General features: G+C 45.4%; 1 protein-coding gene across 5 annotated transcripts in view; it reads left to right on the forward strand.

Moving 5' to 3' along the window:
- The window catches only part of SEPTIN12 (septin 12), a 331103-nt gene extending 316053 nt beyond the window's left edge, over window positions 1–15050 (forward strand). For 4 of the 5 annotated variants that reach the window (XM_063935047.1, XM_063935046.1, XM_063935048.1 and 1 more), the window contains one exon: window positions 9296–15050. In XM_063935047.1, coding sequence (XP_063791117.1) covers window positions 9296–9419 — 124 coding nt within the window. In that variant the 3' untranslated portion in view covers window positions 9420–15050. The remainder of the gene's footprint in view (window positions 1–9295) is intronic. The other variant, XR_010182135.1, reaches the window with a different exon arrangement.
- Window positions 15051–16913: the final 1863 nt, after the last annotated feature.

Consider the following 16913-nt stretch of genomic DNA (forward strand, 5'->3'; position numbering starts at 1 on the left):
TTTATTTTCTTCCGAAAATACATAAAAGCCTCTCTAAACCACCTGGCCGCCCAATTGTTGCTGGCATTGATTCAGTCACAGCCAATATTTCTGAATACATAGAGGTCTTTCTTCACAAATATGTTGTGGAACTTCAATCATATGTCAAAGACACAACAGCAATATTGAATGATTTGAAGAACATCATCTGGGAGGACGATTTCCTATGGGTGACCATAGATGTTCAGTCCCTGTACACATCTATAGAACATGCTAAAGGAATCGAATCATGTAGAGAGTTTTGAAAATGTGACCCGAACTTGGAAGAAGGACATAAAGATTTTATTTGTCTTTTAATGAATATTATCCTCACTCATAATTATTTTAAATTCCTCAGTGAGTTTTACCTTCAGGTCCAGGGGACCGCAATGGGTACGATTTTTGCTCCCAGTTTCGCTAATCTACATATGGGAAACTGGGAGAAAGAGCAGATTTATACAAGTGAGATGTACCGTCAAAATATCATCACATACCGGAGATACATAGATGATATTTTACTGATTTGGAAAGGGAGTGAGGACTCTTTTATGGACTTTTTTAAATGTATCTCTACAAATGATTTCAATTTAACCTTTACGTTTAAAATACACAAGGTCGAAATAGAATATCTGGATTTGGTTCTCACGACGGAAGACAAAAGGGTAATAACCAAGAATTTTATCAAGTCTGTGGACAAAAACAGTTACCTTCATTTTAACAGTGGACATTTGGAAAAGTGGAAAACAAACATCCCGTTTTCACAGTTCTGCAGATTAAAGAGAAACTGCACTAAGGATGAGGATTTCCAAATACAACTTAGCACATACTCCGAGAGATTTATAGAAAGAGGATATCCACAAACAATTGTGCGAGAGAAAAAAACAATCATACACAAAGAGAAGATCTGCTCAGATATAAAGGTAGAGAGAAGGAGGATCATCAATTAAATTTCATTACAACTTTCAACGCCGGAGAGAAAAGAATTGAGGGAGCAATAAAAAAGCATTGGCATATTCTGAAAATAGATAGGATTCTAAACCCCATCCTACCGGAACGACCCAGAACTATTTACAGAAAAGCAAGGAACCTGAAGGACATTTTAGCACCTAGCCTCCTAGTATCTATACCATCGGAACCTACCGACTCATGGATCAAGTCAAAAGGTTTCTATAAGTGCAATCATTGTTGTATCTGTAAATTTGCGCACAAGGATGGAAAGAAGTTCACAAATTCCAATGTGTCAGAATCATTCACCATCAAAGACCTGATTAATTGTTCCACAAATTATGTCATCTACTGTCTGGAATGCACGTGCGGATTGAAATATATAGGCAAGACCAAGAGAATTCTCCGCCTCAGGATCCAGGAACATGTAAGAGCCATCAGGAATAAGATGGATAACCACTCGGTTCCCAAACACTTAACAAAGTCCATAGTTCAAATCCGGACCAAATGACGTTTAAAGCCATTGAACATGTGGTCTTGGGAATAAGAGGAGGAGATAGAGATAAAAAATTAGCACAAAGAGGATCCAAACTTCTGGATCCAAACTTTGGGGACTTTAATGCCTGAAGGTCTTAACGAACACTATAAGCTTGCCCCTTTCCTTTGATTGCCTTTGACCACTCACTAATATTTTGTATTTTTTATTGAAACACGTACAATACCATAATGTGTACAGTTTTCTTGATAATAAAAACATATAAAAAGACAAAAAAAAATTCCGTGCAGCGTGTCTTATATAACATCCTTCATGAGGTTATCTAAACATACCAAACTGATATCTTGCATCAGCAGCATAGCTCAATAAGAAGGAGATATATCTATTATACAAAAATAAAGTTCAATGTCCTTTCCCATAAGACTGCGTTTAGGAAACAATTCCCTACGACATTTCTTGACGCAATCCGTCTCTTTACCCCGAAGATATAGTGGGTTCGCTAGGGCGCTCACGGTAACACATTTATCGGCGGGTCTCCAAATAGTTCCCGACTAGCGTACCAATGTGTGAGTTTTAGGGATTCATGTATGTCAAACGGCAGGGTATCTATATAGCTTTCCCAGGTTCCAAAGCACTCACTAATATTTTAATACTTGTATAATGAACCTCGAGCGTGCTGCTCCCCCCTTCCCCTGGGTGTGTTCGGTGTCTCAATACCGCATTATGTAGCTGCCATGTGTGAATAAAATATTGGGACATGGATACACCCTTATTTGCCATTCATTAATTATGTATTTATTAATTACAGTATATTACTTATTGTTTTTATTAATATATATTAATCTCCACCTATTGTCCTGATTTTTAATTCTATACTCTTATTTTTATATTATTATGCATTGGATGGAGCACAAATCCAATGACATATTTATCAATATTGTAATGTTTCTGTTACCTATCTGTATATCCCTATTATGTGGCATCCCTGCACTTGAAGACACCTGATACTGTAAATGATGAGTGTGTTCTAACTTAGCACTCATTTTACGAAGGACACGCATGCGCAGCCGTAAGCACGGCCGTGTAGTTCAGTGGACCTTCGTAATAGATCTCGCGGTACTTCGAAAATCCCGGGCATGCGCGGCTTGTTCTGTCTCGCGTCATGAACTGACACGTTCCTTCGTGCAGCCGCATTCAGGGCTGTAGTTCAGTGTACCTTACTGCTATCTTGCGCATGCGCACATCCCTGTTTTCGCGTCACGCCGTGGACGCGACTCCCCATGTGGTGGGCACAATACGGGGGCAGTATTTAAGGTGTTTGGGTGCAGGGTAATCCATGAATGACCCCTGAGGAAGTCCCACTACTGAGCAAAGGGACGAAACGCGTTGGTCATACTGGGCACTTACTGGCTCCCCCCTCTATCCATGAGAGACTACAGATAAGCATCATGTTTTTTAAGTAATTGTACGAGTCCATCTATATGTTTTTTCTTGTCATTGTGTTATTAAAACTTTGTTATTAATGATACTACACTATCAGAGATTTTTTCTTCCCATTTGGGAGCCCTGTTTTGATCTTTAAGGTACTTTACTATTGCTGAGTGAACAAGGGCACCCTGTGCAATGCAAATGTGAGTGCAATATATAATGAGTATATTAATTTTACTCACTTCTCACTTAAAGTCGGTGTTGCACCCCCTATGAATTGGTAAATAAGCACATTACCTAAACCGGGTCAGCACATTATTTAATAGCCTAAGAATTTTTATCAATTATTTAAGCACTCTAGCACTTTTTTGTTGCACATAGTCACTTTGTGACATTGCATGTATCCAACACTATTTCACTTTCAAAGAGTAATAATTGAAACACTTTTTTTGCATATTTTGCACATATAAACTCTACATCTATACCGAGACGAGTCTAAAGAGGAGGAGGAGTACAAGGTTTCCTGATACAAAGATATCCTGTACAAAGCGATTGACCCCCCCCTTTTTCCGGTACGCACATTTGATTGATTATCCAAGGATAACATCACCATATTTATTTGTTTAACACTGAAGGCGCGACTGATTTACTACTAGAACATATATATATATATATATATATATATATATATATATATATGAGATAACGTTCCTCCACCTCATGTGCTGAACGCTCTGTTTGAGAAAGTCTGGGTCAGTCCTGACAAGATGGTTTCAAATCCATAAGAGGATTCCGGTTGTTTATTAATTTCCCGCCGCAGACAGAATAAAGTGGGAGTCACCCTCTGCTCTGCATGGGGCCCTGTCACAAAACCAGTGGATCGTATGCAGGAGGCTACGTTGTATTCTAGTTATGTAACCACGGGTACGTTACTTAGACCTGCCATTACAGGCGCAGGGGTGAGTAGTAGTGTTAAAAAACAAACAAAAAAAAAACCAAATGGTAAGATGCCTTGTCATCCGATATAGATACCCTGGAGAGAGATGGGATACTCCTTATGTTGGGTCATATCAGGGACGCTGCAGCATACTTATGTAAGACTGCAAGGGATATTGGGCTTTTGGGTTCACGGACCAATTCCATGGCGGTTTCGGCTAGGAGGGCGTTGTGAATTCACCAATGGAATGCTGATGCTGACTCCAAGAAGAAATGGAGTCTCTTCCATATGAAGGTGAAGCCTTGTTTGGTGACGGCCTAGTTAATTTAATCTCGCCAGCTGCCGCAGGTAAGTCAACCATCTTGCCCTATGTTCCCTCACAACGGATGAAGGCGCATCATTATCGGATGCAGTCATTTCGGCCCAATAGATACACAATTAGATTCCCTTTTCTTTGCAGGTAGAGGAAGGAGAAGAGGGAAGAGGTCTGCAGCCACTTCAAGATCCCAGGAGCAGAAATCATCCTCTGCTTCTGCCAAATTCTCCACATGACGCTGGGGCTCTCTTGCAGGAGCCCGCCCCGGTGGGGGCACGTCTAAAAAAAACTCTTCAGTCAGTTCTTGATTCATTCGGAACTGGACCCGTGGGTTTTACAAATAGTGACCCAAGGGTACAAACTGGAATTTCAAGACGTTTCCCCTCACCGATTTTTCAAATCGGCCTTGCCAGTTCTCCTCCGGACAGGGAGGTAGTATGCGACGCAATACAAACGTTGTGTCAGAATCATATCATTGTCCGGGTTCCCCCGTCACAACAGGGAGAAGCCTTTTATTCGAGCCTCTTTGTGGTCCCGAAGCCGGACGGCTCGGTCAGACCATTCCTAGCTCTGCTATCCCTCAATTTCTACCTAGAGAAATTCAAATTCAAGATGGAATCTCTCAGGGCAGTGGTCTCCAGTCTGGAGAAAGGAGATTTCATGGGTTTGGTAGGCATAATGGATGCCTACTTAAATTTTCCATGTTCCTCCGCATCAGGCCTACCTGAGTTTTGCAATTCAGAATTGTCATTAACAATTTCAGATGTTGCCGTTTGGTCTGTCCACGGCTCCGAGGATTTTCACCAGGGTGATGGCTGAAATTATGATTCTCCTTCGCAAGCAAGGAGTCACAGTTATCCCGTACTTGGACGATCTCCTGATTAAGGCGAGATCCAGGGACCGGTTGGTGCAAAACATTGCACTCACCCTGTCAGTTCTTCAATAGCATGGTTAGCTCCTAAACTTGCCAAAATCACAGTTGGTCCCAACAACGCAGTTGTCATTTTTGGGAATGTAACTGGACACAGAACTACAGAGAGTTTTTCTTACAGTGGAAAGGGCTCTGGAGATCCGGAGTCTGGTCGAACAAATTCTGAGACCAGCAAGAGTGTCAATCCATCAATGCATTCGGTTGCTGGGGAAGATAATTGCGGCCTATGTGGCCATTTAGTTTGGCAGGTTCCATGCCAGAGTGTTCCAGTGGGACCTGTTGGACAAGTAGTCCGGATCCCACCTACACATGCACCGGAGGATAATCCTGTCTTCTAAGACCAGAATCTCACCCCTGTGGTAGCTATACAGCTCTCACCTCCTAGAGGGGCGCAGGTTCAGGATCCAGGACTGGATCCTAGTGACCACGGATGCTAACCTCCGAGGCTGGGGAGCAGTCACACAGGGGGAAAAACTTCCAAGGAAGATGGTCAAGTCAGGAAACTTGTCTCCACATTAACGTTCGGCAGTTAATGGCCATTTACAACGGCTTTCTATTTCTACACGGAACATCTTCTTCGAGTTCTACCCGTACTGATCCAGTCGGAAAATGTATCAGCAGTAGCTTACATAAACCGTCAGGACAGACCGAAAAGCAGAGCGGCAATGGCAGAAGCCACTAAGATTTTCCGTTGGGCGGAAAAACATACAAGCGCTCTATCAGTGATATGCATTCCAGGAGTGGACAACTGGGAAGCAGACTTCCTCAGCAGACACGATCTCCGTCCAGGAGAGTGGGACCTCCACTAAGAAGTCTTCGCAGAGGTGACAGGTCGTTGGGGAGTTCCTCAAGTGGAGATGATGGCATCTTGTCTCAACAAGAAGTTTCAGAGATATTATTCCAGGTCGAGGGACCCTCAAGCAATAGCAGTGGATGCACTGATGACACCGTGGGTGTTTCAGTCGGTATATGTATTTCATCCGCTTCCTCTCATTCCAAAAGTTCTGAAGATCATAAGAAGAACAAAGATTCGAGCAATCCTCCTTGTTCCAGACTGGCCAAGGAGGGCTTGGTGTCCAGATCTTCAGGGATTACTCATAGGAGATCCCTGGCCTCTTCCTCTGCGCGAGGATCTGTTACAGCAGGGGCCGTGTGTGTATCATATCTTACCGCGGCTGCGTTTGTCGGCATGGCGTTTGGACGCCAACTCCTAGCCCATAAGGGTATTCCCAGTGAAGTCATTACCGCACTTATTCAGGCTTGAAAAGGGGTAACATTACCACCATATTTGGAGAAAATATGTTTCTTGGTGTGAATCCAAGAAGGCTCCTACGTAAGAGTTTCAGCTAAGACAATTTCTCCATTTTCTACAAGCGGGTGTGAATGCGGGCCTAAAATTGGGCTCAATTAAGGTACATATTTCAGCCTTATCGTTTTTTCCCCCAGAAACAATTGGCATCCCTTCCGGAAGTTCAGTCTTTCGTGAAAGGTGTGTTGCACATCCAACCTCCTTTTGTGCCTCCAGTGGCACCATAGGGTCTTAATGTGGGTTTCAGTTTCTTCAATCACATTGGTTTAACCTTTACAGAAGGTGGAGTTGAAATTCCTCACTTGGAAAGTGGTCGTCCTGTTGGCCTTGGCCTCTGCAAGGCGGGTTTCGGAGTTAGCGGCCTTGTTTCACAAGAGCCCTTTTTGATCTTCCATGAAGGTAGAGCAGAATTGAGGACACGTCAACAATTTCTGCCGCAGGTGGTTTCATCTTTCCACATGAACCAACCTATTGTGGTGCTTGTGGCCACTGACGCCTTCGTTGAGTCAAAGTCTCTGGATGTGGTCAGAGCTTTGAGGATTTATGTCGCCAGAACGGCTCAGATTAGGAAAACAGAGGCTCTGTTTGTCCTGTATGCTCCCAACAAGATTGGGTGTCCTGCTTCCAAGCAGATCATTGTGCGCTGGATCTGTGATACGTTTCAGCACGCTCATTCCATGGCAGGATTGCCGTTACCGAAATAGATGAAGGCCCATTATACTAGAAAGGTGGGCTCATCCTGGGCGGCTGCCCAGGGGGATCTCGGCATTGCTACTTTGCCGAGCAGCTATTTAGCAAACACTTTTGCTAAGTTTGCACGTTGATACCTTGGCCGATGGTGACATCAAGTTTGGTCATTCGGTGCTGCAGAGTCGCCCGCACTTTCCCGCCCGTTCTAGAGTTTTGGTATAACCCCATGTTTCTAATGTGACCCCAGCATCCTCTAGGACGTATGAGAAAATAGGATTTTGATACCTACAGGTAAATCCTTTTCTCTTAGTCCGTAGAGGATGCTGGGCGCCCGTCCTAGTGCGTACGGTATCTGCAGTTATTAATTGTGGTTACACACTTGTTGTGTGACGGTTCTGATCAGCATGTTGCTGCAATTGTTCATGCCGTTGGCTTGTATTCTGTTGAATGCCACGGTCTGCGGCATACTGGAGGTGTGAGCTGGTAAGGTGCTCACCTTGGTTTAACAATAAATCCTTTCCTCGAAATGTCCGTCTCCCTGGGCACAGTTCCTATAACTGGAGTCTGGAGGAGGGGCATAGAGGGAGGAGCCAGTTCACACCCTTTGAAAGTCTTAAAGTGCCCATGTCTCCTGCGGATCCCGTCTATATCCCATGGTTCTAATGTGACCCCAGCATCCTCTACGGACTAAGAGAAAAGGATTTACCGGTAGGTATTAAAATCCTATTTTTAACGCTGCCAGTGCCTGCATCACTGCAGTGATCTGCATGAGTGGGTAGCACCACATACCAATCTGAGTGCTGACAATAGATTTTTTTCAAGGCTGTGAATTGGATTTAACTCAGTGCCGGGACTCCCGGAGGCAATGGAAGCATTTGCCTCCGGGTGCCAGCTGTCAGGGGGGCACAGATATAACCACTGCCTGCTGATCACTGCCTGGATCTATCTGTGGGCCTGGGTCAGGCAGCCGCTGTCACTTGACAATGGTTGCCCGACCCAGGCCCATATGTGTTTACAGGTGGTAGAATGAAGGAGGTGACATCCTTTCTTACAGTCTTCAACCAGAATTAACGGAGGACCAAATCAATTGCTTACATAATGTCAGGATGCCCTGCCAACTGTGAAAGGTGTCCCCATCAGTCAGGAGGAACAAGTCTCTTTGCTTATATCTTATTGGACACCTTGATGAGTGTAGCCCTTTTTACCTAGAACCTATACTGTAACTTCGAAGAGATATCACCTCCCAGAATCTAGCTGTGTGGGTTAGTGGCTCATATAGTGATGGATCATGTTCAAGATATAATTGCCGGGAGAGTACACCAATCTTGATTTTGCTGAATCCATGCCGACCTGTTATAATCAAGTCAAACCTGACTAGGAACAGTGCCCGTCAAGAGTTCTACCTCTTTGCTCCAGAAAAGCCTGCAGGTTCTTGTGTTCAGTGAGTATAGAGAGAAGTCATCTGGCATCCAGAAGGTGCCTCCACTCAATGAAGGCTAGCAACTCCTAGTATCCATAGTTGATGTTGACAGAGGGAAAATGTTTGATAAGTTAAGATAGTTAAGAAAGGATAAAAGGTAAAGGATGTCTTCTATGTTGAAGAACATGGTTCCTACTCTATTGTTGGATGCATCACCTTTGAGCATATAGGCTCGACTTGGGTTGGGATACAGAGATGAAAAGACATTACAAGCTGTTGAAACCTGATTGTGCCTAGAAAGTCCATATGTCCCTCTCCATTGCCTTGTCCATCTGGGAAGCGGACAATTGAGATCTCCAGAGAGGTTTTCTATTTCCATTTTTAAGGCCAATACTGAAATGAAGTATCCCAGGAAGCTACCTGTGGACTGGTTGGAGGAACACGTCTCCATAATTAATTATCCAGGTCCTGCTGATCCTCAAGTGTGCTGGAGAAAATGAGAATATCATCCAAACAGAGGAGGACTGATATTTCTAAAGAGGGAATACAAATATGTTTGGAACAGCTGGGGAATTACACACGTCCAACAGCATGATTCGGTATTCCTAGTGCCCATCATTTGTGTTGATTATCATCTTCATACCTCTGCTTCTTGTACACAAATCAGAATATACTGGTAAGCGGGCATTTATACAGTCCAGTCTGTAATCAGCAGGTGCAAATCATCAATACGTCATGATTTAGGGAATCGGTTGTCTTCATTTAAATTCTGATCCATTTTTGTTTCATTTATTCCTCCCTATAGGTCCAACCTGCAGGATCTGAAAGACATAACCCACAACATCCACTATGAGACGTATCGAGTCAGCCGACTGAATGAGAAAATGAATGGCACTGCACCACAGATGAAAGATCAGTCCAATGTATGAGTCGTCTGCAATATTTCCAATGGCGTGCCTGTCTAATGGACAAAGCAACTCACTGCCGCTATGTGTCACCGACACCAACTCACTGCCGTTATGTCACACTCACCAACTCACCGCTGCTATATGACACACCAACTCACTGCCGCTATATGTCACACTCACCAACTCACTGCCGCTATATGTCATACCAACTCACTGCCGCTATATGCCACCGACACCAACTCACTGCTGTTATAGGTCACACTCACCAACTCACTGCCGCTATATGTCATACCAACTCACTGCTGTTATATTAAACACCAAATCACTACTTATACCAACTCACTGCCGCTATAGGTCCCACTTACCAACTCACTGCCGCTATAGGTCCCACTCACCAACTCACTGCCGCTATAGGTCCCACTCAGCAACTCACTGCTGCTATAGGTCCCACTCACCAACTCACTGCCGCTATAGGTCCCACTCACCAACTCACTGCCGCTATAGGTCCCACTCACCAACTCACTGCCGCTATATGCCACGACACCAACTCACTGCCGCTATGTGTCACCGACACCAACTCACTGCCGCTATGTGTCACCGACACCAACTCACTGCCACTATACAGATGGAGCCCTGCTCATCTATCCCTTTAATAGGATTAATTGAGCCAGGGCAGTCGGATTTAATCCCCTGCTGTAATGACTTAATCCCCTGCTGTATTGTTCTCTCTGTATTGTATTGCAGCTGAGAACAATAGATGAAAGGTTTATGCTAATAAGCCTTGGTGCACCTAGGTGCAGCAGAGAAGGCTAGATGAGCGAAGCTCCATCTGTACGTGTCAGACACCAACTCACTGCCTCTACCAACTCACTGGCACTATATATGTCACAGACATCAACTCACTGCTGATCTCTATACCAGACACACCGACTCTCTGCCGATCTATGCACCAGACACACCGACTCTCTGCTGATCTGTGTACCAGACACACCGACTCTCTGCTGATCTATGTACCAGACACACCGACTCTCTGCTATATATACACCAGACACACCGACTCTCTGCTGATCTATGCACCAGACACACCGACTCTCTGCTATCCATACGCCAGACACACCGACTCTCTGCTATCTATACACCAGACACACCGACTCTCTGCCGATCTATGCACCAGACACACCGACTCTCTGCTATCTATACACCAGACACACCGACTCTCTGCCGATCTATGCACCAGACACACCGACTCTCTGCTGATCTATGTACCAGACACACCGACTCTCTGCTATCTATACACCAGACACACCGACTCTCTGCTATCCATACGCCAAACACAGACTCTCTGCTGATCTATACACCAGACATACCGACTCTCTGCTGATCTGTGTACCAGACACACCGACTCTCTGCTGATCTATGTACCAGACACACCGACTCTCTGCTATCAATACACCAGACACACCGACTCTCTGCTATCCATACGCCAGACACACCGACTCTGCTGATCTATACACCAGATCCACGGCTCTCTGCCGATCTATACAGCAGACACACCGACTCTCTGCCGATCTATACACCAGACTCACTGACTCTCTGCCGATCTGTACACCAGACACACCGACTCTCTGCTGATCTATACATCAGACACACCGACTCTCTGACGATCTATACACCAGACACACCGACTCTCTGTCGATCTATACACCAGACACACTGACTCTCTGCTGATCTGTACACCAGACATACCAACTCTCTGTCGATCTATACCCCAGACACACAGACTCTCTGCTATCCATACACCAGACACACCGACTTTCTGACGATCTATACACCAGACTCACCAACTCTCTGCCGTTCTATACATCAGACACACCGACTCTCTGTCGATCTATACACCAGACACACCAACTCTGTGCTGATCTGTACACCAGACATACCGACTCTCTGCCGATCTATACACTAGACACACAGACTCTCTGCTGTCCAAACACCAGACACACCGACTCTCTGCCGATCTATACACCAGACACACAGACTCTCTGCTAATCTATACACCAGACACACCGACTCTCTGCTGATCTATACACCAGATACACCGACTCTCTGCCTATCTATACACCAGAAACACAGACTCTCTGCTGATCTATATACTAGACACACCGACTCTCTGCTGATCTATACACCAGAAACACTGACTCTCTGCTGATCTATACACTATACATACCGACTCTCTGCTGATCTATGTACCAGACACACCGACTCTCTGCTGATCTATACACCAGACACACAGACTCTCTGCTGATCTGTACACCAGACACACCGACTCTCTGCTGATCTATACACCAGACACACGACTCTCTGCCTTTCTATACACCAGAAACACAGACTCTCTGCTGATCTATACAGTAGACACACCGACTCTCTACCGATCTATACACCAGACATACCGACTCTCTGCCTATCTATACACCAGACACACCGACTCTCTGCTGATCTATACACTAGACATACCGACTCTCTGCTGATCTATGTACCAGACACACCAACTCTCTGCTGATCTATATACCAGACACACAGACTCTGCTGATCTATACACCAGACACACCGACTCTCTGCTGATCTATACACTAGACCAGGCCTGGCCACCTGTGGCTCTCCAGCTGTTGTAAAACTACAAGTCCCATCATGCCTTGCCACAATTATGCTATTAGGGAATGCTAAAACTGTTGCAGGGCATGTTGGGATGTGTAGTTTCACAACATCTGGAGAGCCATAGGTTGGCCAGGCCTGCACTAGACATACCGACTCTCTGCCGATCTATACACCAGACACACCGACTCTCTGCTGATCTATACACTAGACATACCTCTCTGCTGATCTATACACCAGACACACCAACTCTGTGCTGATCTGTACACCAGACATACCAACTCTCTGCCGATCTATTCACTAGACCAGGCATTCCCAACCGCGGTCCTCAAGGCACACCAACAGTGCAGGTTTTAGTGATATCCAGGCTTCAGCACAGATGGTTAAATCAAAATAACTGTGGTACTAATTAAGTCACCTGTGTTCAAGCCTGGATATCACTAAAACCAGGACTGTTAGTGTGCCTTGAGGACCGAGGTTGGGAAACACTGCACTAGACACACAGACTCTCAGCTATCCATACACCAGACACACCGACTCTCTGCCAATCTATACACCAGACACACCGACTCTCTGCTGATCTATACACCAGACACACCGACTCTCTGCTGATCTATACACCAGACACACCGACTCTCTGCCTATCTATACACCAGAAACACAGACTCTCTGCTGATCTATACACTAGACCACAGGTTCTCAAACTCGGTCCTCAGGACCCCACACGGTGCATGTTTTACAGGTCTCTTCACAGAATCACACGTGAATAATTAGCTCCACCTGTGGGCCTTTTAAAATGTGTCAGTGAGTAATTAATACACCTGTGCACCTGCTGGGTGACCTGCAAAACATGCACTGTGTGGGGTCCTGAGGACCGAGTTTGAGAACCACTGCACTAGACACACCGACTCTCTGCTGATCTATACACCAGAAACACTGACTCTCTCCTGATCTATACACTATACATACCAACTCTCTGCTGATCTATGTACCAGACACACCGACTCTCTTCTGATCTATACACTAGACATACCGACTCTCTGCCGATCTACACACTAGACATACCGACTCTCTGCTGATCTATATACCAGACACACCGACTCTCTGCTGATCTATACACCAGACACACAGACTCTCTGCTGATCTGTACACCAGACACACCGACTCTCTGCTGATCTATACACCAGACACACGACTCTCTGCCTTTCTATACACCAGAAACACAGACTCTCTGCTGATCTATACAGTAGACACACCGACTCTCTACCGATCTATACACCAGACACACCGACTCTCTGCTGATCTATACACCAGACATACCGACTCTCTGCCTATCTATACACCAGACACACCGACTCTCTGCTGATCTATACACTAGACATACCGACTCTCTGCTGATCTATGTACCAGACACACCAACTCTCTGCTGATCTATATACCAGACACACAGACTCTGCTGATCTATACACCAGACACACAGACTCTCTGCTGATCTATACACCAGACATGCCGACTCTCTGCTGATCTGTTTACCAGACACACCGACTCTCTGCTGATCTATATACCAGATACACCGACTCTCTGCTGATCTATATACCAGACACACTGACTCTCTGCTGATCTGTACACCAGACACACTGACTCTCTGCTGATCTGTACACCAGACACACTGACTCTCTGCTGATCTATACACCAGACACATCGACTATCTGCCGATCTATACACCAGACACACCGACTCTCTGATAAGACACTGACTATAAACCGGCAATATGACTCTTCGTGGTCTACACATGTGGCAATGTACACCTACTGTATCTTCAAATGCGCCAAATAGCCCGTTTCACGGCCTTCGATATTTGAATCAATTTGCGTCTGTTTTGCACTGCTAATGTGATAGGAGCACAAGTTCTGCGGACCCTGTACACCAATAGTGGATCTGTCTGTAATAGCAGTGCGAGAAAGACGGTAATCTGAGAACAAGCCAGGGACCGGTATGACTGAGGTGCACCTTGCATCCTGCCATGCAGCACTGTGTGGATTTACACTGCCACAAGTGCAAGAAGAGTGCAAGTCCTACATCCCCAGTACACTATAAGTATGTTGGTACGTGGCTGCAGAATGAAAAACATGTGAAAGTATGAAATTGGATATCCGTGGCTCCGCATCTAGGTTGTGTCCACGTCTCACATCACAGATGTGTCCTTATACACTGTTGCTGAAGTTGTGGCAAACGGCCCCTCTCAGCGCACCAGGTGCTGGGCGAATCGGCTGCACCGGATATCTTTCTCACACAAAATGTGCGTCTGATTCGCATAAATAAAACAACTGGAAGCAACAAAACTACATTGCGAGCCTGCGCTGATCTTGTGTGGGAGCGAGTCTGTATCTGTGTACGAAGTGCTACGGTGCAGCGACCCTTCCGTTGTTCTTCATCTGTGACTTTGTACCTGTGTTATAGCAATTCCTGTGCGGTTACAGTTGAATCCCGTCATCTCCAGGACACTGTGACTGAAATGCGACCAAGAGGCAAAATTGAAAGAATAAGACAGTACACTACACCTCTCAAAACGGTTCATTTGCACCAGCCGTCTCGCCCTGTGTGGTGTATAGGCACCAGAAGCAATATGTAATAGCCTGCGGGGTGCAGGCTGTTCGGGAATTCCGGCGAGTCTGCAATCATTTACAAGGCAAAACCAGGACACATCTGTAAAAGACAGACACTCCGACTTTCTGTGGTCTATAGGACAGATGTATCAAGCCATGGAGAGAGATAAAGTGGTGCAGTTACACAAAGCATCAGCTTCTGTCATTTCAAATACTGTAAATGACAGCTGGAAGCTTTGGGAATCTTCTCCACTTTACCTCTCTCCAAGGTTTGATCCACCTCCCCCTGTATGATATACACACTGACAGTTCGTGATCTGTATGACAGACACAGGTTCCCTGCTGGACTATGGGGCAGATGTATTAACCTGAAGGCATAAGGAAGTGATAAACCAGTAATAAGTGCAAGGTGATAAATACACCAGCCAATCAGCTCCAATATGTAAATTAACAGGAGCTGATTGGCTGGTGCATTTATCACCTTGCACTTATCAACGCTTTATCACTTACTTATGCCTTCTCCAGGCTTAACACATCTGCCCTTATATCACAGAAACACTATCTGATGTGCCCGTAGGACATCACAAACTATTCCCAACCACCCAGGTTATTACATCATTCTGTGCCCATTGTTTGGTCTACAGACATATATCAGCCGTCCATCCATCTAGCTGAGCAGCAATAAGAGGCTGTAACCAAAAACCTTTCTCTGCCTGGTCAGAGCGGCGTGTCTGGTGCGTCACATAACGGCATCTATATTTTCCTAAGACGTTTTCTATACGTTTCTACACAATGGACCAAGAATGTAACTATAGCCCACAATGACCGTGGCTGACGTGTGACTGCGGGAAGATGTCTAGACCTGCTTGGGTGGTGCAGAGAGTTTCTTTTATCGATATATAAGAGTTTAAAATGAATGAGAGAGAAATGCATTTATATATAATGTTATGTCAGATTTTTTTTTCCAGATATTTTTTAACAATGTATTTACAAAGTAAGATACCCTTCCATCCTGTCTGTTTTCTGTGTATAGCTGTATTGGGTCCATATTTTATCTGCTTTTTTTTTATATAACTATTCTTTGTGTCCCAGAGTCTGAGATGCTCCATGAATAAAACTAAAATTCAGACCTGGCACCGTTGTGTCTCTCATTTTGTAGCGTGGGTTTAATTGGTCACACCAGAGACCACACAGCAGGTTTCCCCACAAGACTCCACCCGTAATGGCCTCCTAAATGCATTCTGCCATCTAACAGCTTCTGATTTCACTGCTGGCAACCTGCGGCTCTCCAGCTGTTTCAGACATACGACCCGGGAATTTTTCTGCTCAGACCCGGGTTTTTCACCTCTGAAAAATCCCAGGTTTTTGCTTGAAACCCTCTTTCACAGTATTTCCGGGTCGACCCCATTCAGACATAAGCCTGGTCAGCCCTGGCATTCTGCAAGCCGGGCCAGACCAGGGTACTCTCATGTAACATGTCAGCTACACGCACCCTGCACCCTCCAGGCAGCCCCGCCCCTTCCAGGCAGTGCAAATGCCAATCAGAGGCATCTAGATGCAACCCGGGAGTAAATTCCCGGGTCGCACCATTCAGACCTAAGCCGGGTTGTCTACGTCCCGGGAAAAACTCTGATTAAATGCATGGTCGGCAACCTGGGAACGTGTTCCCGGGTTGCTGCCTTGCAGACATACAAAAATCCCGGGTTGATGCGCGTTCATGAGCAAAAACCCGGGATTTTGTAGGATGTCTGAAAGGGGTATAACTACTATAAGGCAAGCATTCCCAACCACGGTCCTCAAGGCACACCAATACCCCTTTCACACCGCAGCTTATACCCGGTATTTTGCCGTTTTAACTGGCTTCCTAAACGGGTCAAGCTGCGATGTGAAAGGGTCCCCTTCAATTTACCGTTTTCAAAATACCGGTATTTTGAAACGGTAAAAAAGCAGGGTCCTACCCGTTTCAGTCCCATTTCACTGTGCAGTGTGAAAGGGTCTGAAACGGTATTTGCAAGCCCCAGAAGATGATAGGCTGTCTCCATGTGTGATGTCACCAGCCACAACCAGGAAACAGCTTGGAAAACATAGGAGACACATGAGAGAGTGGCTTTATACACGTTTAAATGTGAAAAACACGGGAAAAAATGGCGTGGGGTCCCCCCTCCAAAGCATAACCAGCCTCGGGCTCTTCGAGCTGGTCCTGGTTCTAAAAATGCGGGGGAAAAATTGACAGGGGATCCCCCGTATTTTTAAAACCAGC

The sequence above is a fragment of the Pseudophryne corroboree genome, chromosome 7 (genome assembly GCF_028390025.1).
Source record: "Pseudophryne corroboree isolate aPseCor3 chromosome 7, aPseCor3.hap2, whole genome shotgun sequence".
In the NCBI taxonomy this organism is placed as follows: Eukaryota; Metazoa; Chordata; class Amphibia; order Anura; family Myobatrachidae; genus Pseudophryne; species Pseudophryne corroboree.